Genomic DNA, 21,885 nt, shown 5'->3' with positions numbered 1-21,885 from the left:
TATCAACCACATAAATTAAGTTTATTTTAAAACTCTACAAGTATTTTAAATAAAGTTTATAAAAAGTGAATAGTAGGTCAGTAATTTGAATGAAGTGGCCTACTGGTTAGCAGTTCCACAAATGCCCAGCAGGTGGCAGAATTTCATCCTAGTTCATCTTCCGGAACAGTGCTAGAGCTCATCATGCGCAGACACTGCAGGGAAGCAAAGGTGCAGTCAGCTACAATGTCACCAAGACATCCATACTAGATACACTATATACTTTATACATGGAGAGGCCAAGTCTGACAGAGACCAGTGTGGACATTTCGGTACCCGTTCTACCACATCATAAATCTGTGTCTCTTTAGACACCTATAAAATGTGAATGCACACAAGTCTATGAGAACAAGAAACACACACATACACATATATAAACACAAATAGAATTTAACAAATAAAATTAAAATATATAAACAAATATGACATAGGATTAAAACCTCATGTAGCTCAAGATAGATGATACTCGGCAGAGGTCTTTAAGAACACAGATATGCTGCCTGGGCTGACTGAAGACAAAACACATACAGAGAGAACATCCAAATTAACAAAATCAGAAACAAAAAGGGGAACAGAAGAGACACGGAGGCAATCCAGAAAATTATGAGGTCATACTTGAAAAACCTGTACTTCACAAACTGAAAAATCTGAAACAACTGGATAATTTTCTTAATTAACTTACCAAAGTTAAATCAAAATCAGATAAAAAAATTAAATAGACCTATAAATCCTAAGGAAATAGAAGCAGACATGAAAAGTCTCCCAACCAAAAAAGCCTAGGGCCAGATGATTTTAGCACAGAATTCTATTAGACTTTTCAGAGAAGACAGAAACAGAAGGAACAATTCTTTCTATGAAGGCCATAATTTCCCTGATACCCAAACCATACAAAGATTCAACAAAGAAAAATAATTACAGACCAATTTCCTTTATGAACGTAGGTGTAAAACACTCGATAAGAATACCTGCAAACTGAATCTAAAAACTCATCAAAAGATCATCTGCCATGATCAAGTAGGCTTCATCTCATAGGTGCAGGGATGGTTCAACATATGGAAATTGTCAATGTAATCCGTCATATAACAAAGGAAAAAAAAACACATGGTGACCTTGCTAGAGGCTGAAAATGTCTTTGACAAAATCCAACGCCCAATCATAAAAGTACTGGAAAGATTAGGCACACAAGAAACATACCTAAACATAAAGGCCATTTACAAAAAACCTACAGCTAAAATCAGATTAAATGGAGAAAAACTCAAAGCAATTCCATTGAAATCAGGAATAAGACAAGGCTGTTCACTCTCTCCATATCTATTCACTATAGCTCTTGAAGTTCTGGCTGGAACAAGAAGACAATTGAAGGAGATGGAGGGGTACAAACTGTAAAGAAGTCAATGTCACTATTTGCAGAGGATACGATAGTTTACATGAGTAACCAAAAAGTCTACAAGGGAATCCAACTCATAAAGACCTTCATTGAAGTGACTAGTTACAAGGCCTCCTTTATACACACGGCAGACTGAGAAAAAATTAAGGAACAACATCCTTCACAATAGCCACAAATAATATAAAACATATTGGGTTAACTCTAACCAAGCAAGCAAAAGCTCGCATGACAAAAACTTCAAGTCTTTGAAGAAGATACAGAAGATGGAAAGATCTCCCATGCTTTTGGATAGGTAGAATTAACATAGTAAAACTGGCCATCCTACCAAGAGCAATCTACAGCGTAAACACAAGCCCAATCAAAATTCCAACACAATTCTTTACAGAACCTGAAAGGATAATACCCAATTTCATATGGCAAAACAAAAAACCCAGGCTAGCTAAAACAATCTTGACCAATACAAGAACTTCTGGAGGCTTCACCACCCCTGATCAAGCTCTTATGCAGAGCTGTAGTAATATAAACTTCACAGTGTTGGCATAAAAACAGACATGTTGATCAATAGAATCAAATCAAATTTCGATATAAATCCACACACCTATTGGCACCTGATTTTTGATTTAGAAAAAGCCATAAATAATAGGAAAAGAGGCATCTTCAACTATTGGTGCTGGTCTGGCTGGGTGTCGGCATGTAGGAGAGTAGAGATAGATCTATCTATCACCCTGCACCAGACTCAAGGCACCCAACATAAACACTGAACCGGAATAGCCTTGAACACACTGGCACAGGAGTCAACTTCCTGAACAGAATGCCAACAGTGCAGACATTAAGATCAACAATTAATAAATGGAGCTTCATCAAACTGGAAAACTTCTGTAAGGCAAAGGGCACTGTCAATAGGACAAAATAGCAGACTATGAAATGAAAAAAATTTCATCAACCCCCTATTCAATAGAGCACTAATATCCAAGCAGGAGTCAAAGGTACCAAGGACACCAGAAGAACAGAGTCCACAGGATCAGCTAAGCAGGGCTCATGAGAGCTCACAGAGCCTGAAGCAGCAATCACGGAGCCCGCATGGGTTAGAGACAGGCCCTCTGCATATACGCTATGCTTGTTTACCCTGAGGTTTCTGTGGGACTCCTAGCAGTGGGAGTGGGGGCTGTCTCTATTTTGCCTACTCTTGGGACCCTTTGTCCTCCTACTGCGTTGCCGTGTCCAGCATTGATGTGAGGGGTTGTGCCTGGTCTTGTAACATGTTAGGCTGCATTTGGTTGATATCACTGGGAATCTGCTCAGGTTTGAAGAGAAATAGAGGAGTGGATCTGGGGGAAGGGGAGTTGGGGGAGGTAACGGGGAATAGTGGAGGGAGAGGAGGCTGCAGTTAGGATGTATTGTATCAGAAGAGAAAAAACAAAGTATTGTAAGAAACTGTACAGCAAGCATTGTGTGTCTTAGATGAAGTAAGTAAACTCCTAGAAAGACAAACCTTGCTGAATGACCACATTCAGCCGAGAAATGTCAAGATGACGGAGCTTTGTGAACAGGAGAAATGCCAAAACCAAGTCCACAACATCCAACTCACAACTAAGAGACTAGGACCAGGAACAAGGGCAGTCTGTGTTAGATATGACAGTTCTCAAGGTAGGAGGCAATGCTTCTTTGTGAGCTATCAAAGGCATTTTAATTAATTTTGACCACTTTCATATTTGGGAAATTCAATATAATCTTAGAGATAAAAGTTCCTCTATTTTTAACAACTGGTTTTAGTAAACACGCTTCCTAAAAATCATGTTATACTGCTCATTTATATAGACTGGAGTTTAAGTGATATTCTCTGTCTTGGGTGTGCTTAAATGTTTCAGAGAAAGTCACTAATATGTACAATTAACATACATTTTAATAAATAATTTGTGATCGTAGCGTATGTAAAGTGAAATTCTTTAAAAAATTTACTTAACATTTTTTATTAGATTTATTATTTCATTTGATGTGTTTTTTGCCTGCATAGATATGAATGTGCACCATGCTTGGTGCTCACGGAACCTAAAGGCAGGCACCAGGTCCCCTGGCACAGGAGTTTCAGACAGCTGTGCCCACCATATGGGTGCTGGGCATTGACCCTGAGTCCTCTGCAAGAGCAGCAGTGCTCTTACTTGCTGAGTCATCTCTCCGGGCCCTGAAATAAAATTTTAATCGTGTCATATACTTTCCCAATGAAATACTGACAGTGCTTTCATGGCGTCACTGGAGTCTGTGACTTACCCTGATCTTATTAACACAGCACATGGCTCACATGCAATCACTTACTTGCGCTTTTCTTATTTGCAAGATGATCTAATAATTTTCGTATTTCTGTGTCATATTTGACCCATTCTGGGACAATCCTTGCAGCAGCTTCCAGTTTGGGTTCTTTTGTTTTGGGATTATTGCACTAAAAGTTCAAACAAAATTTGTTAGTAAAAGAGAAAAAAAAAGACCACATTTCGGGAGAAATAAAGGAAATACTTGAGACCCTTAGGGTGTATGTCACTAGGGCTGACGTAAGCACAACCACACCGTGTGTTGGCTGACTGGACACTGGCAGGCCTGGAGGACACCGAGGCTGGCCTTCCCAGCCCTTTATAGCCAGCTGCCTGTGACGCAGAGGACTGGGGCAGCACCGATGTAATCACTGACCACCAGTCTGAGAACTGAGCACACCAGGAGGCTCTTGGGAAAGAACAAAGACACATTCCCTTCTGGCGAGTGCATTGCATCACCAATGTGTCCTCTTCTGTGCTAAAGGTCTAGAATTGTCTGCTGCGAATAAAAGCGCACAGCGCATGCTCAGTGCGGAGACTAGGGTGAGAGTTTCCGGCCGTCATCTACTCTTGCCTCATGAGGACAGCAATGCTCTGCTTTATTCTGCATTCCCCGAGATCATCTACACCGCACCTAGTCTTGTCTGAATGCTGCCAATGGGACCACAATGACTGGGAGACAAGGTGAGTCTGGACCTGGACATCAGGGACGCAATCATATGCTGAAAGGATCACAACTTCAACAACAATGAGAATGAGAATGGGAGCCAGGAACCAGTGAGGTGGCTTTCTAAGTGAGGTGAGCTTTCTAAGTGAGGACATGTGGGAACTGAGAGGAGGCAGGGGACACCTTGTGATTGGGACATCCTGCATACCAGAACATGGCCCTTCTCCATGACTCACCCAAGTTTCTGCATGTCCTTTAATGAGCATACTGACTCAATGGTGCCCGTATTTCCAATTTCCTTCCCCTATAGAGGAGCCTTACTCTCTCACTAGTAAGCTCCTTGGTGTTTGAATAAAAATGGCCTTCAAAGGCTCATATACTTGAATGCTTAGTTCCTACTCTAGGGAACTGTGTGGGAAGAACTAGGAGGTGTGGCCTTATTGGAGGGTTCAAAAGCCCGTGTTATTCCCAGTCATCTCCCTCTGTCTTGGGCTGTGCATCAAGAACTGAGCTCTCAGCTACTGCTCCAGTGCCATGCTTGGTTGGCCGCAGCCATGCTCCCTCTTCCATGGTGGCCATGGACTCTAACCCTCCGCAACTGTAAGCATCGAGTGAAATTTTTTCTCTGTAAGTTAATGTGGTAGTTTGAATGTAACTAGCCTCCACAATCCCAGAGGGAGTGGCACTATTAGGAGGGGTAGCTTTTGTTGAAGGAGGAGTGTTCTTATTGGAAGACCTGTCACCATAGGGGCAGACTTTGAGGTCTCTTTAACTCCAGCTTCACTCAACGTGACACACAGTCCACTTCCTGTTTCAGCTACTTTTCTAGGACTACGTCTTCCTGCGTGATGCCATGTCCCACCTCTGAACTGGATGTGAGCCACCCCAAATAAATATTTTCTTTTATAAGAATTGCCATGGGTATGGTGTCTCTTCTAAAAGTTAGCTTGGTCATGGTGACTCATCACAGCTATAGAAAAGTAACTGCTAGGAATATTCTTAAGATGAGCCTCTCCACAGAGGCAAATAATTCCAATCAGACCAAATTAGACAGAATCAAAGCCCATGTTTACTGCAGCACTCCTGGGTGGCCAGAAAAACATGGCAGGGAAAGGAGGGGCACGTAAAACCCAAAGACCACGTGTTTTTTTTCTTGGTGGCAGCCTAAATAGCCCGTGGGAGAGGTCCTGACCCTCCCTGGGAAGGGGTCAGCGCTTGGTGGGCTTTTCCGGAGGTGGAGTCCGGACCAAGGCAACTCAGGGCAAGGGGTCTTGAGATGGAGTTTTCTGCTGCATTGGTGCGGCACTGGCGCCCCAAGGATGAATGCCAGGGGCTGGGTTATGCTTTCAATCGATCAGTGACTAAGGCAGAAGTTGGTACCAGGGAGTGGTCTATTGCTCTGAGCAGGTCTGACCCATGTAACTTTGGACTAGGAAAGTGGACTCTAAGTGGTCCATCCTGGTAGGAAGAACTGTGTAGGCCCAGCTCAAGAGCTTTCAGAAAGGAGCAGTATCAACAACATATCAGCATGGGCTCAAGACTATTCTTGCGATATCTCGCAAAGAATGCAGACGCTTTCTGCCCCGTCTTAACTTCTTAGCATCTCTACAGCCCCGTGTCACTTAATTCCCAAGTGTTTCTGAGGGGAGCTGACTGATCCAAGCGCCCAGTCCATGCCGCTCCTCCCTTCTCTGCATGCAGCTACTGCTATGAGAAACCCATGCATCTAAGTCTGAAAGTTCCTCTTAGGCATGGATAAAGACACATGACCAACTTCTCCTAAGGAAACCTCAGGATTCAAATGTGTTCCCCATTCCTGCGTCCCTTCTTCTACACTACTTAGTAGAGAGATAGCAGACATGTTTCCTTCCTCCTTTAGTTTTGATGGGTTTGGTATTCTGGCTTGGCAGTTGTGGACTTTCAGAGTCTGGAATACATTGTTCTGAACCTTCATGACTTTTATGGTATCTACTGAGAGTGTGTTTCTCTTCTGATGGGCCTGCCTTAACATGGGAGCTGGTGTTTGCCCCTGCAGCTTTGTTTTGAACATATAGGGCTTTAACTATATATTCTGTGGGGATGTCCCCTTTGGTCTTGTCTATGTGGCGCTCTACATGCCTCCTGACCTAGACAGACTCCTCTCCTCTCCAGGGTCCTAGTTGACACGAATTGTTCTGTCTACGCTCATGATTCGTGCTCTTTTCAGTGTCCCCAGGGTCCCATATGATCCATTTGCACTTTCTTTTGAACTTTGCCATGGATTATCTTTATATATTTGTTTCCTTACTAATCAGCAGACCTGAGGGTAGTCTTGGGGACCTCCTGAACACAGCTTTTTACTTAATTCATAAGAGACTAAAAGAAGAAGTGTGGTAATAATATGTGTGAGCCATTTCATTTGTAAAACAGCACATTTAAATTTGGACACTCTGCATAGCCTATATTTGCATATATATAAGTGACACGGGGGTGTAGAGACACGATACTCACCAGATCGATGGTTTTGGCTCTTTGTTTAGATTCGTCATCGCACCAGGTCTCACACCATAGCCAGTCTTGAGGAAGAGACTTGATGGCAACCTGATAAATCATATTGTTGGGAAGATCCTACAGAAAAAGTTAATATGCTAGAGTCTGAATCAAACTCATTTAGACTTTAAACATATCATAAAATTCAACAATTTGAGATATCTCCATGAGGTAAGCTTGCCATGCTTAATCTAACCTAAGAATCTTGTGTCATACATGTATGAACGTGACCTAGAACGCATCCAGAGTCAGATAAGAATGAGGTCTGACAACTGTCACCCCGTGTTAGCAGCCGTGCACAGCCTCATCTTCTCTAGCTACCTGAATAGCAGAACCACGATTAGGTACTTACTTGTACCTGTCCTTTTGACTTATTTGTTTTTTGTTTTTATCTTTTAAATTTTAAAACTGTCTATTTTTATTTCCGTGCGAGAGTGCTTTATCTCCATGCATGCAAGTGCACTGAATGTGTGGGCGGTGCTGCTGAGGCCAGAGGAGAGTCAGGTCCCCTGAACCAGAGTCAGCTACAGCCACGAGCCACTGCTCGGGGTGCGGGGCACCAAACCCAGTCCTCTGTATGTGCTACCAATGCTAATCGCCTCCCCAGCACCTGCTAGTGTTATGTTGAACACATTATCTTCTCCAGATTCTCAAATCATCTTACTCTCTTGTTGGAAGAGATATTGTAAGAATAATTTCATATTTCTGTACGCTCAAGGCTTCCTAAGCAAAGATTGCTGGCACATAATTTGAAAAATGGGCCTAGCAGTTAAAGACAGAGAGTTTTTAGAGAGACTTAGTGTGTTTCCCCTGAGGTATCTATTTGTATTCCAGGCAGAGAGCCCTTCTTTCTTCCCAGAAATGTAGCTCTCTAAGCACACTACCTCAGTCTCTGAGGGGTTGAAGTTAGTTTGCATTAGATGTCCCATGTATCCTTAAGATTTAAAACTTCATGGTTCTACTTTCGCCAGCCCTACTAAATATCTTATGAGATGTCCTAGGAGATGTTCCAGGAGAGGAAATAAAAATGTGCAGATTGGAAAGAAGGGTTAAAGGCTCTGATATTTGCAAGTAAGAGGATTATTTGTTCAGGAAAGCTCCACAAATTATGAATAAAATCCCTGGGCTATGTGAAGAGTGAAATCATGTCATTTGGGAATGACTGCATTAAACAAAGCCACCAGCCTCAGGAAGACAGGTGTCACATGCATTCTCTCATACAGTTCCTACGTTTTGTGTAGATGCATAAAATCAGGTACATATAAAACAAAACCAAAGTGCTAGTGAGTAGAGAAGCTTCAGTGTTTATACACTATGCAGTCAAAAGGAAAAATGAATCCCATCATTTGCAGCAAAGGTGAGGTGGAGAGCATCACGTTAAATGAAACAAGCCAGGCATGGAAGACTAATTCTTGGGCGTGTCAATAGAAAAGTGCTAAAGCAATAAAACAAAAAATATTAGAATAGACTGTGACTTCAATTTTGTTGGTAGCTCCCCTTTCTCTGACTTTTCTCATGCCCTAGCAACAAAGCCATCTGGCAAAAATTGATGCTTGGTGAAGCCCCCAGCCCGCAGGTGAATGAACTTCCATGCAGTGGCTTTTGAAGAAGTCCATACAACTTGAAACATATATCTTGTCAAGCATCAAACGAGCAGGTGCTATGGGGTGCAGCAGAGCAGCAGCCATGCCTGCTTCAGACCACTGATCCACAGAAACTGCCTCTTAGCCACTAGATTTTACAGAAAGGTGTCATGTAGCAATAGACAACCGCTACAAAGATTATTCCAGTTGTTAGAAATAAAGTTGTGAACATTAATGTACAAGACTATGGGTAACATAAACATACAAGTAGATATGTATTTAACCTTATACATAACCAAAATTCTTATATTCCTCAAACACAGAAGGCCCACTTTCACCATTGGGAATACCAGTATGAATAATTTTTGGCCTCTATATGAAACCCATTCTAATTCTACCTTCACAGGGACCTACTTTATACTAAAACCCCCAAACTTGATTGACCATTTGAACCCTATTTATAATGCTTTCCTATTTTATTTCTCCAAAAATTAATTGCACACATATGTGTACACAAATATACATATATATTTTAACTAGAATGACAGCATTGGGACCTCAAGAATAATTGTGCTTGGATTTCTGTGGTTTCAGGTCTTAGGAGAGTATGTGGTACATATGAAGTACACGAAACACACCAGCTAGGTAAATATGGATAGATTTAGTTATTAGGAATAATAAGGATTATGAACTGTGCTGTCTTTCATGTCTGTTTAAATCATCTGAAATATTTAGAGGCAATAATGAATAATTTAACAGGGTGTGAGGAAGGAGGTGTCTGTCAGGTGTCTTCAGGGAGCACAGGATACACAGAGTTCTTGAAGCTCAGCACACAAAAGACAGAATGGGAGAGGGAGGCAGCTGTGAGGAAGCCCCATGTCAAGAGGGAAAGTGAGTAGAAGAGGTGACTGAATGAGGGGGATGGAGAGGAGGAGAAAGAAAGTGAGGATCCTGTTAGAGAAGGACGCTGAGCTGAAGTGAAAACGACGGCTGCACAGAGGGGTCTGACGAAGGGCAGATGTCTAGAAAGGGCTGTGTGTATGAAGGGTGCTGAAACAGGTTATACACACAGGATAGTTATCCATTAGAATTTGTTGTAGTACTTACCTGATCTAGGTTTGAAAGACTATTTGGATCTTGGCTAAGAGCTTGGTACTGGCCCCGGAGCCTATCGCCTGCGGAGATTCTCCTGAACTTCTTGAGATCCACCACATATAAGGCACTGAAAAGAGAAGCACTCTTTAGTCCTCTGGTGCTTGTGTGGCTGTCCCAGGGACTGTGCACACAATGGGATCTGCACAGCTGGGCTCTCCCCAAGGCCCATGTATACAATGGATCTGCGGAGGCTGGGTTGTCCCCAGGGACTGTGTACACAATGGGATCTGCACAGCTGGGCTGTCCCCAGGGCCCATGTATACAATGGATCTGCAGAGGCTGGGCTCTCCCCAGGGACCGTGTACACAATGGATCTGCAGAGCTGGGCTGTCCCCAGAGATTGTGCACACAATGGATCTGCACAGCTGGGCTGTCCCCAGGGACTGTGTACACAATGGATCTGCAGAGCTGGGCTGGTAAGTTTTGCTGTCAACTTGACACAAGCTAGAGTTACTTGGGAGAAGGAACCAGCTGAGAAAATGTAGGCGTGTCTGTGGGGCGTCTTCTTGATTAATGATTGATGTAGGAGGCCCAGACCCCTGTGGGTGGTGGGATCCCTGGGCAGTGGTTTTGGGGTGTATAAGCAAGAGACTGAGCAGCTTTGTAGAGTGAGCTAGGAATCAGTGTTTCTCCACTGGTATCTGCTCTAGCTCATATCTCCAGGTTCCGGCCTTGCATTCCTACCCAGACTTCCCTTTATGAGGGTCTGAAAGCACCAAAATAAGGCAAATCCTTTCCTCCTCAAATAACTCTTGGTTATGGTGTTTATTGTAACAGCAGAAAGCAAAGCAGGACAGACACCTTAGAACTTAAATATTTCCTTCATAAATTGGAGTCTAATGTTCTGGTATTTCCCCAGAGCTTGACGTTTGCTGTAACAATGGCAGAACATATATATTTCAGGTCATCTCAAACCTTTTCATGAAATCACAGCCCTACAGACAAGCCACTGCCAGAAGCCAGTGTCTGCACTCGGCACTGACAAACCAACTTTCCATCTTGCAGCGGACAGGTGCATGCACCTGTGTGGCTCATTTGGTTTTAACTCTTGGTTCAACCAAGCACTAGGAAAGGAAAACCTGGCAAGCCGCCTAAATGCTGACTGCCTCAGTTTCCACAGCTATAAGATGGAGGATACTGAGACTGTGAGAAAACTATGAACGCAGAATTAAGGTTCACACATGGGGGACTTCCACAGACAGCACATAGTCAGTACAATGCTGTCTTACCTGATATGGTATTTCCTTTTCATCAGATGCGATGCCCAGTATCCCGTTTTCCAGAAACGGTACCCATCCATTTCAGTGCGGCTGTCACAGAACGGAGTATATCCGTAAGGAGCTCCACCCAGATCAAAGTCTCGAAGCTCTTTTAGATCATGTCTCACAATCTAAGTAATAAAAACAGTGTCTCTGTACGGCACAAGCTGTAAAATATCATGAGCTCCTTTGGTGTAACTTTCATATTATGACCTTACTGCACACATGCAGCAAGGTGCATTTCCTCACATCATTGCCACGCAGCATGAATTTACTAGATGTTCATGCTTTTCTTGTTCTCACAGATTAAAAGAAGCATACGCTTTATAGTCTTTATCTGTATAATTATGGTCTTACCAGTGAGGTGCCTGGTTATATCATTTATAAGCAAACTTGTTGCTATAACGTACACTATGGGAATATGACACACTGTGGGAATATAACACACACTGGGAATATAACACACACTGTGGGAATATAACACACACTGTGGGAATGTAACACACACTGTGGGAATGTAACACACATTGTGGGAATATAACACACACTGTGGGAATATAACACACACTATCTGGATATAACACACACTATGGGAATATAACACACACTGTGGGACTATAACACACTCTATCACAAAAGCACATAGCTTGTAGTTCCTCAATGAGTGAATAAAAAAAGTCTTTTTAAAAAGCTTATTAAGGGCCAGGCATGGCGGTGCACAGCTTTAATTCAGCACTTGAGAGGCAGAGGCAGACGGATTTTTATGAATTAGAGGCCAGCCTGGTCTATAAAATGTGTTCCAGGACAGCCAGGGCTGTAACACAGAGGAACCACGTCTCCAAAAACCAAAAAAGAGTAGCTTAAATGACAATGCTAATATATTTTAACTTTTCTTTTTCTGTTTTAAAAAGATTTATTTATTTAAAGTGTTAAAGTGTGACTCATGTTATAGCTGTGTAACATGTGTGTGCAATGCCTACAAGAGGCCAGAGGAGGGCACTAGGTCCCAGGGCACTAGATCAAGCTGTAAATGCTAGGAATAAACTTGAGTCCTTCCTCTATAAGAGCAGCTGAGTCCTTCTAATCACTGAGCCCTCTTTATTATTCTCTACTGGCTCAAGCTTGCTAAGAGAATACCAGTGTAATGTTGAGGGGAGGAAAAGAGTTTTATGCTTTAAAATCTTACTCTTTTTGAAATGAATGTGTGTGTGTGTGTGTGTGTGTGTGTGTGTGTGTGTACAGCTGGGTACATATGTCTTGGCCTGAGGGTGAGGGCAGAGGACAACTGTATGGAGTCTGTTCTCTCCTTCCTCTTTCATGTGAGCTCCAGGGATGGAACAGGCCATGCTAGGTTTGTACATGGCAAGGCCTGTACCTCTTGAGCCATTTTTCTTGCCGATATATTTGGCAGTGGTTTTTTATCACCCCTGCTTTAAAGGTTGTATTGTAATAGTTGATGTTAACTTGGAACAAAATAACAGTATAGGAAAGTAAACCAGTCCACGTTTTCCTCCTCCCCTGTGCTGCAGGCTGGCTTTGAATGTCTCATCCCTCAGCCTCTGTCTGCCGAGCGATGCACTTACAAACAAACAAAAGTCAGCATACTCAGTGAGCATAAGCTAATTCTAATACAGAACTTGAAAAACATACCTTCTGTCCACACCATGCAAATTCTATCTTATGCATTTAGTTTATATAATTTACAGTTAATAATAGTGTGATTAGAAATTCCGTACTTTTTCAAATATTTTCTTGAGTAGTGATTATAAAGATACTGAAATGAGGTAAGGGGAAAATCCATAACTTTTTTTTTTAAAAGATTCATTTATTATACATACAGTGTTCTATCTGCATGAATGCTTGAACTGCAGACCGGAAGAGGGCACCAGAACACATTATAGATCCCATGTGGTTGCTGGGAATTGAACTCAGGACCTCTGGAAGAGTAGCCTGTGTTCTTAACCTCTGAGACATTTGTTCAGAGCACCATAACTTTTATCTATACAAACCTTGAAGCTGAGGTGGTTTTTAAATTTTCTCCAGCTGAATTTAGAGCCTTTAAGTGACAGACATAAGGAGACTTGATACCTGTTTCAGCTGCTGAGGGTCAACAATGACAAAGGGCTGTGTGCAGCCACTGGCGTTTCCAGCAACAAGAAACAGCCGGTTACAAAGAAGACCAGCGCAGAGCCACACAAATTCATGTAACTATTTTACAGTTACTAATATAGGCACGTCTTATTTTTATCTGCCAAATTAAAAAAAAAATGGCTGTTTCAGCCAGAAGCTACCATTTTCTAAACAAACAGTACTTCTTACTACACTTTCAATCTGTCCATGTTCTGACAGATTGCTCTTAAACTTAAGATCCTCACAAATATCCCACAATCAGGTCTTGTATGTCTATGAAGTAACAATGACAATGAGTGAGCAACAGAAGTCCCTAGGTTCATATTCAGTTAGAGGCAAAGCCACACTTTAGTAGCACAAATAATTACCCTTATTACCTGATCAGCATCAACAAATATGATCTTGTCCACAGCTAATGGAAAAAGGACGTCAAGGAAAAGAATTTTGTAACCCCAAATGATCCGTTGCTTTTCAGTCTGTTGATGAAGCCAACGGGGCCACTTATATTGCACAAGTTCGTATTGGAATCCATATTCCTTAGCCATGTGAGGAATTACCTCCTAAACACATATAAAGAAAACCAAATAATACATTTCAGAAGAAGTTTACTATAAAATTATTATAAATTGATTGGAGAATGCCTAAACACCACTTTAACGAACACTATTGTCCACAAGTGTCTCTTATGGTCTTAGCCTGCAGCAGCTCCAACACTGCCTAAAAGTGGCAGAGCCTTCAGGAGATGGGCCTCATAGAAGGGAGTTCGGTAACTGGGGTGAGGGTATCCTTGAAGGGGATACCGGGACCCAGGTTTCTCTTCTCTTCCGTTGTTTACCATGTGCTCACACTAGGTTGTACAGTTGAGTGCCAATTCTTCTTTAAATAAAAATTACACAGAAATTTTAGAAACTGGTTAAGAATTGAGGATATAATTTTAAATTCAAAATTTTAATTTGGGTAAATATGCATTTTAAAAGGCCAACTTTGAAAAAGGAATGTTTTAAGAGCTTACAATGACAGCAAAAAATTTAGTAACAAACTTTAGCCACACTATAAAATAGCAACATGCTTACTTTAAATGTTGGGGAGAGGTAATTCTTCAGAAACCAGAACTTCACTGGTGTTTTGGTGTTCCGCAGAACAGAAAGCATCATAATCCTATGGAAGAGAACACAAAACCAAATACAGGTAACATCCTACTTTTTCAAAGGCTTCTAAATATTTAAAAGATGAATCGAGTTTTCCATTATGAATTTTCCATTAGAATCAAACGGAAATATTTTCGGAGACTAAGGTTGTTACAGTATGAAGTGTGTAAGGACCAAGTAGCTAGTGTGAAGAGGTTCTGTTACTGAACTAGCATCTAATTCTGGTGTCACTGTGTGATAGACACGGCCTTCAAAACCCAGAGACCTATGCACCCCAAAACTCCACCGTAGATAGCTTCAGTAACCGAGATGCACGTGCCCTGAAAGTACCATGAGGGCATTAGTTCTAGGGCATTCTCTGCCATCCTTCTACTTACACCCCTAAAACTATTCTTTGAACTCTGAACACCACTTCCTTCTGCACCGATGTCCTTTCCTGGGGAAGGATCATTTGCTATGCACATCTCCCTTACTTCGCAACCTGTTACCTATAGGGCGTTTCCTAACCTAAATCAAACCACACTAAGGGAATTTAAATGTATTAAAGTTACACATAAAGAAGTGAGGTGCACAGCAGTGTGCACCTTGTTGATATTTAGGTAAGAAGAACTGACAGTAACAGCTCCTTGGCATTACAGATGACACTATTGGCTCTGGTGTGGAATGAAGCTAAATATCAAGGAAGTGAAAGGAAAAAAAAGTTCTTTTCTTTTTTGTAGGTCACTCTTTCATTTTGCTGAGTTCTGACTATATAAATGCACAACTTACTGAAAATATTAGAAAATACTCACCGTAGAAAACGTTCATATAAATGGCCAGAGGCAACTGAAAAAATGTTTAGGATGTCATTTTCCTTTCTGTCATCTTTATGCAGACTTTTTGTGAAGCTTTTAATAAAAACACAGGACAGTGGGTTCTTAGTCTGTGTATATTATAACTACATACATCTAAATAACATGCACAACGTACAGCTGTTACACTAAACAAACATTTATCATAACAATTATGAGCTATTTATATTAAATGTGATGGTATTTTTTGAGGTTTATAAACTTTTATTTGGACATGGAACACAATTAGACTTTCTGCATATTAATGTGGTAGTAACCTTGAATTTTGGGAATGGCCAGAGTTCTTTTGAGAACCAAGAATGACGTATAGCCTACTATGTTCATGTATAGTATATTGGAGCTTACACAGGCCAACAGTGAGGAAAGAAACAGAGTCCATTGAGTCAAAGTGTTAGCAGTAGAGCAACCGTGATCTACGGGACTAGAGCAGGAGCGGCTGTGGCTCACGAGGTTCCACTGTAAATGTAACCGTGATCTACGGGACTAGAGCAGGAGCGGCTGTGGCTCACGAGGCTCCACTGTAAATGTAACAGTGATCTATGGGACTAGAGCAGGAGCGGCTGTGGCTCACGAGGCTCCACTGTAAATGTAACAGTGATCTATGGGACTAGAGCAGGAGCGGCTGTGGCTCACGAGGTTCTCCACTGTAAATGTAACCGTGATCTATGGGGGAGCGCGCGCGCGCGCACACACACACACACACACACACACACACACACACACACACACACCCTATACCTTTTCTAAAAAGTGACTGCTTAGGAATTCCAGGCAGGAGGATTTCCAATTCAAAAGTCCACCCTTTGTTAGTGACTGAGAGAACTTGTCTCAAAAGAAAACAGTTAAAGAGTGTAAGAGACAGGGATGGTGGACACTGAGAAAACAAGGCCTCCCAATAAACAGAAGCGGAGCTCGTGTGACCTCAAAGACGGAAGCAGTGAGAACGGGCTGCACAGGTCGGCACCTGGGCTTTGTGTATGTACTATGACTTCCAGTTCAGTGTTTTTATGGGGACTCAGAGTGTGTGAAGGACTGGGTGTGATTCTTGTGTCTTCTTTTGGACTCGTCTATTTGGTTGCTTGTTTTTTCCAATTCCTATGTATCTTAGTAACAAAACACCATGACTAAAAAGCAAGGTGGAGAGGAAAGGGTTCATTAGGCTTATACTTCTACATCACTGTTCATCACTGAAGGAAGTCAGGAAACCAACTAAACAGGGCAGGACTCTGGAGACAGGAGCTGATGCAGAGCCATGTTACTGGCCTGCTTCCCATGGCTTTCTCAGCCTGCTTTCTTATAGAACCCAGGACAACCAGCTCAGGGATGGCACCACCCACTATGGGCTGGGCTCTCACCCATTATTCACTAATGGAGAAAATGCCTTACAGCTGGGTCTCAGGTGAGGCTCCTTCCTCCCTGGCAACTCTCAATGCCAGCCAGCAAACTGTTGGTCTCTGGTGACACACCCCACCAGCCAGCAGACTGTGTGTTAGTCTCTGGTGACACACAACACCAGCCAGCAGACTGTGTGTTAGTTTTTGTTTGACCTTACTTTATTTTGTTAATGTCTCCAAGAAGCCTGTCTGTTGTCTAAGGAGTGACCGGAAGGGAGCAAATCCACAAGGGGAGGAGGTTTGTATAGTGAAGGGAATTTTAAATGAGAATTTTAAGAAAAAACTATTTTCAATAAAAGAAAAAAAACAAATGAAAACAATTTGAAAAGCCCAGATAAGTAAACAAAAAATATTGCAAGAAAATTCAGAAGGACCAAATTAATTTGGGCTATTCTTAATGTACATGATTGGTGCGGAAAGCTTTCCTTTAATCAAAGCCTCGGTTGTATCGAAGCACATGGCTAAAGTGGCCATGGTTCGAGAACTGCTTTTTGTTTGTGGGGCTGGAAAGATGTCCCAGAAGTTAGAGCAGATCCAGCTCCAAGTGTCCCTGCGACACATCACAGCTGGCTTGTAACTGCATTTCCAGGGCATCCAGTACTCAGTTCTGGTCTCTGCAGGCACACACAGTGCACAGATGGATACTGAGGCAAACACTCATATACATAAAATAATAAAGCTAAATTTAAAAATATTTTGGCAAGTATCAATTATTATGATGGATATTTTTAATTTTTTTTGTAATTCTGAGAAAAAAGTTACTACATGGGCTAGTACTACAGTTTTTATTAACGAAAGAGTAGGCTATAGAAAAAGAGGCATAAACTGGACCAAGTCCAAAATGATGGCAGTTCTTCTGACTGCAGAACAACAATCTATTTAGGCTGCTGAATCCATTTGGTTTAAAGTTTCTATCTTTGACTGAGAGGATCATGTGTTTATGCTCATAAACTCAAAGTCCTCTAGTCAGCTTTAGCTGTCACCTGTCACAGACTACAGTCATCCGAGACTACAGTCTCAACCAAAGGACTGTGCACATCAGCCTGTGGGCCTGTCTGTGGGGGCTGTCTTGATTCTTAGCTGATGTAAAAGGCCCAGCCCACTGTGGGCAGGATCATTCCTTGCACAGGCCATCCTTAAAGCTAGCTAAGATGAACCTGGGTAGACCAGCAAGCTGGTGCATTAGGGGAACCATTTTTCCCCTTATTCATGCTCGGAGGTGCGTGTGGAACAGGTCTTCTCATAGGAGAAAGCATATTGCCAACATGGACAGTCACAGCGCTCAGCTCAGCTTGGGAAACACGCAATGGTACAACCTGCACCAGCTTTGGAACTTTTGTTGGTATTATATGGAAAGAGGTTATTTCTATCTGCTGGGCAGTATACCTTTATTTAAAAAATCTCTCAGGAAAATAGGAGGCAAAGGAAGAGTAGACTTAGGAGCTGGAGAGAGTTTGCGGCTCATGCCACTCAATACCCACCGCCATGTCTAGTCTTGTGTTATTGAACTATACACATATGAACCCAGCCTTCTCTCCCCCCCCCCCTGTTTTGTGAGCTGGGGATGGAACCTAGGGCTCCATACATGCTAGGAAACAACCCCCACACAGCTACACACAAAACCCTAGTGTTTGTTTTTTTAAATTAACAATATGACTCACAAACAGCCTATGGCAGTCAGTGTTGCAACCATGCTAGACAACTTTCTCCTCTTTGAGGCACACACCTCGTGTTTCCTCACGTAACTAGGTCCTTTCAGTCTAACTCTAGGTCTTGAACACCATGTCCTATAGGAAGAATCTTTCCCGAGGTCCCCAGATGGATCTATACCCCCACCCTTTGTTTGAACAGTATTCTATTTTTAGCATTTTATAGCTCCAGGTTTTTAAAAATTATATTAATTCTCTGGCAATTTTTTGCATGTAATGTTGGTTCCAAGTGTTTCCCCCACCTCTCTTCTCTTCCCCTCACCCCGCCAGCCTCTTTCCCACCACCTCCAGGCTTCTATGTTAACTTTTATGTGTCTCTCTATGACTCCTGGGAGAGAGGGTCTGTGCCTTTTTACTTAGATCTTTGTCATCTGCAGAGTTTCTTCATTAACATAGTTACATCATTAAAAATATTTAGTCATTAAAATAACTATTGAAAATTACCTTTTAATTGAATCCCACATGCCTCGATTTTCATGTTTGTCAGCAAGGATATCTTCCTTAATTTTACCTGATTTTTTCTTTACCTAGACAATGTGAAAAAAGGAAATTTATAATTTATAAAGTATGTCATATAAGGCAAGAAATTGTAGCAATGTAAGAACGTAGTTATGGCTCACAAATCCAGGTCATGTATTAACATAATGTTATAAATTAAATCTTATACTATCTTGTACTATCGGTTCTGGGGAAACAAGATCTCAGAAACTGTTCTGTTGGTTCCCATGAGAACAAACAATGGGCTTCCACTTGGGTCTGAGATTTTGCAGTTTAAGACATTCCTTGAGATCCTTTCTCGTTAGTCACATAATTTAGACCTTTTTCATCCTTGCTAATGACTGTCCCTTCCTCTTCCTGTGGAGGTTCTAGTGACGACATCTGCTCTCCAGTTCTTCTATTGAGTACAATTAAACTCCCAGTTCCAACAACTGCATCGATCTCTCCCATATGCGGTGGCGGATGAGGACGAATATGATATCTCTTCTTCCCTCTATGCCCAACTCACAGTTTGGTATTTGCAGATACAAGAAATATTTCCCTAGTCCAATAAAACGCTAATATCTGCCTTGCAATTTGCCAATTCTTTCCACAGCATATAAAAGCCAGCCACTAAATTATTTTGCTGTGGATTTTAAAAATGTTATTTGTGTGTGTGTGCTCGTATGGAGCTTCTATGTATGCCCACAAGCTGTAGGCGCCCCACAGGCCAGCAGGCACTGGATCCCTTGTTGAGCTGCAGTTCCAGGTGGTTGTGGTGCAGGAGGCAGTCCTGCTTTCCCAGGACAGCAGTGCTCTGACTGCTGAGCCTCTCCAGCCCCAGACACTCAATTCTTAGTCTTGGTGCTCAGTTTCAAAGGTTCGTCTTAAAAATAAAAACCTACCCTAGTGCTACATACATACCCAAATCTGCTATCTACCTTCCTTTTTTGTTTGTTTGTTTGTTTTGTTTTTCAAGAGTGTTTCTCTGTGTAGCCCTGGCTGTCCTGTGGCCCCAAACTCAGCGATCCGCCTGTATGCATTCTGAGTGTTAGGATTAAAGGTATTCACCACCACCATCTGGCTACTGTGTACTTTTTTTTTTTTAAAACAGGGTTCTTTATTCAAGAGTGTATATTTATTTAAACACAAGCATTTTAGACTATCTATCAAGACTTCTTACATCTAGAATCTGACCTGAATGTGCCTGTTTTTTTTTTTATTTGTTTCTGCTGATTTTGTGTATTTATCTTCTATCATGTGCTGGCTCTACACTCTAAAACTATGATTTTCATTTTATTGTAATCTTATTCCAGAGATGGATGGCTATTTCTGCCAGATATCTGTTTACCGTACCTATCGGGAACTAGTTTAGTATCAATTCAAAGTTAAGAATTCCTTGGAATATTTGGTGACACAAATTTGGGCTGATGAGAGATAGTTTAGTATGTTTCATCCTTACGTTGATGAAAATGTCTTCTAATAAATTACTATTTTATGTAGATTTTGCACTTTAATCTGTATTAAATTACATGTAAATTAAATCAAAATGGCAGTACAAGTGTTCCGGGATACGCAGTGATCCCGGGAAACTTCCAGGACCTCTGCATCGCCCTTCGTGTTTCCTTTGTATTTTGTTCCTGTCAATTGTTCCTTTAGCCATTTGACTAGTTTTCAGCAGGAGGGTTCACTCCAAAGGGAAACTATGCCTGCCATTGTTTAAACATTCTTTTTTTGTTCCTTCCCCCTCCTTTCCCCTCCCTAAGCACAAGGATAATGTTAGTAGGGTTTAAAATGAAAACTCCAAGGCAGCTTCTCAGAGGAGGAGAATCGAGAGAAGGAAAAACAGTATGTCCAGGGGGTGGATGCTGAGGCCTCTGCTCTCACACGCATGTGCCACCACCAGGAAATAGACACACAATGAAAAATAATGAATCTTTAAAAATTTTGTTAAAATTAGTGCTCTGACAGTAAATAAGATATAAAAAGGCTGTGAGGTGGTGGGTGAGGGAGAGTAAGGGAAGAATGACAGAGAAAGGCCTCAGAAGAAAGAGGTAGCAGGATCTCTGAGTTTGAGGGCAACTTCGTCCATACAGCAAGTTCTGAAGCAGCCAGTCTACACAGTGAGACACTGTCCCAAAAACAACCAGAAAGAACAATAAATGCCTAGTCTTCATCCCTCTCTTTCCAGGACTAAGTTTGCACCTGTGTCCTGACTCATCTCCAGAGCATGGTGCACAGTATTATCTCCTAAAGATAGTCAGTATCCTAATATAATTATCTCCTAAAGATAGTCAGTATCCTAATATAATTATCTCCTAAAGATACAGTCAGTATCCTAATATAATTATCTCCTAAAGATACAGTCAGTATCCTAATATAATTATCTCCTAAAGATACAGTCAGTATCCTAATATAATTATCTCCTAAAGATACAGTCAGTATCCTAATATAATTATCTCCTAAAGATACAGTCAGTATCCTAATATAATTATCTCCTAAAGATACAGTCAGTATCTTACTATAATCATCTCCTAAAAATATAGTGTTATCTCCTAAAGATACAGTCAGTATCCTAATATAATTATCTCCTAAAGATACAGTCAGTATTCTAATATAATTATCTCCTAATGATAGTCAGTATTCTAATAACAAAATCTAAACAAACCATTCCTTTTGTCTTCAAAATGCACTTTCATAACCTTAATTTTCCTTTTTTTCACTGAGTTACAAAGCAAAATTTTAGAGAACCAAATTTTAGTTGCTATTAAACAAAACGAAGAGGAACCAAGGCACTTGTTACAGCCTGTAAAAGGTGTGCACTAAAGCCCATGAAAAGTATGTACGAAAGCCCGCACAGACCTGCACTTTCAGTATCTTGCTCTTAAAAGTGTTTAACATGACAACAATGTTGCCTGCATCAGACTCTGAGTCTGTTCCTTCATGCCTAAAAGAGAAGAACACAAATACCCGTCATTTATTCAGTAATAGACTATAATATTGATACAAATAATTCCCTTACAATAAAATTGTTTATATCATATAGCCAATATATATATACCGAAATGTTATAGTTAAATATTTAATTAAACTTATTTTAATATTAATTAAGATGATCTAGAGGCACTTATTAACCTTAATAATTTAATTATTCATAAGGCTTACATTCTTGCTTATTTTTGCTGCAGTATGAAAAGGCTTTGGCAAAACTCAGATCTTTTAGCTGACATTGATATACTGATAATTAAAAT

General features: G+C 41.3%; 1 protein-coding gene across 3 annotated transcripts in view; it reads right to left on the bottom strand.

Moving 5' to 3' along the window:
* The window catches only part of Uggt2 (UDP-glucose glycoprotein glucosyltransferase 2), an 85,645-nt gene continuing 63,760 nt past the window's right edge, over nucleotides 1-21,885 (bottom strand). For 2 of the 3 annotated variants that reach the window (XM_050150369.1, XM_050150370.1), the window contains 10 exons: nucleotides 21,497-21,581; nucleotides 18,602-18,684; nucleotides 14,995-15,090; nucleotides 14,129-14,213; nucleotides 13,433-13,615; nucleotides 10,896-11,056; nucleotides 9,619-9,733; nucleotides 6,890-7,006; nucleotides 3,740-3,863; nucleotides 1-194 (listed from right to left, as the gene is read on the bottom strand). In XM_050150369.1, the coding sequence (XP_050006326.1) occupies nucleotides 172-194; nucleotides 3,740-3,863; nucleotides 6,890-7,006; nucleotides 9,619-9,733; nucleotides 10,896-11,056; nucleotides 13,433-13,615; nucleotides 14,129-14,213; nucleotides 14,995-15,090; nucleotides 18,602-18,684; nucleotides 21,497-21,581 (1,072 nt within the window). In that variant the 3' untranslated portion in view covers nucleotides 1-171. Of the gene's footprint in view, nucleotides 195-3,739; nucleotides 3,864-6,889; nucleotides 7,007-9,618; nucleotides 9,734-10,895; nucleotides 11,057-13,432; nucleotides 13,616-14,128; nucleotides 14,214-14,994; nucleotides 15,091-18,601; nucleotides 18,685-21,496; nucleotides 21,582-21,885 lie in introns of those variants that run through there. The other variant, XR_007593294.1, reaches the window with a different exon arrangement.

Source organism: Alexandromys fortis, unplaced genomic scaffold (assembly GCF_014885135.2).
Source record: "Alexandromys fortis isolate MF-2015 unplaced genomic scaffold, M_Fortis_MF-2015_v1.1 scaffold_66, whole genome shotgun sequence".
Classification (NCBI taxonomy): Eukaryota; Metazoa; Chordata; class Mammalia; order Rodentia; family Cricetidae; genus Alexandromys; species Alexandromys fortis.
Note: the sequence above shows the minus strand (reverse complement) of the source record. Positions and strands in the feature narration are given on the sequence as shown.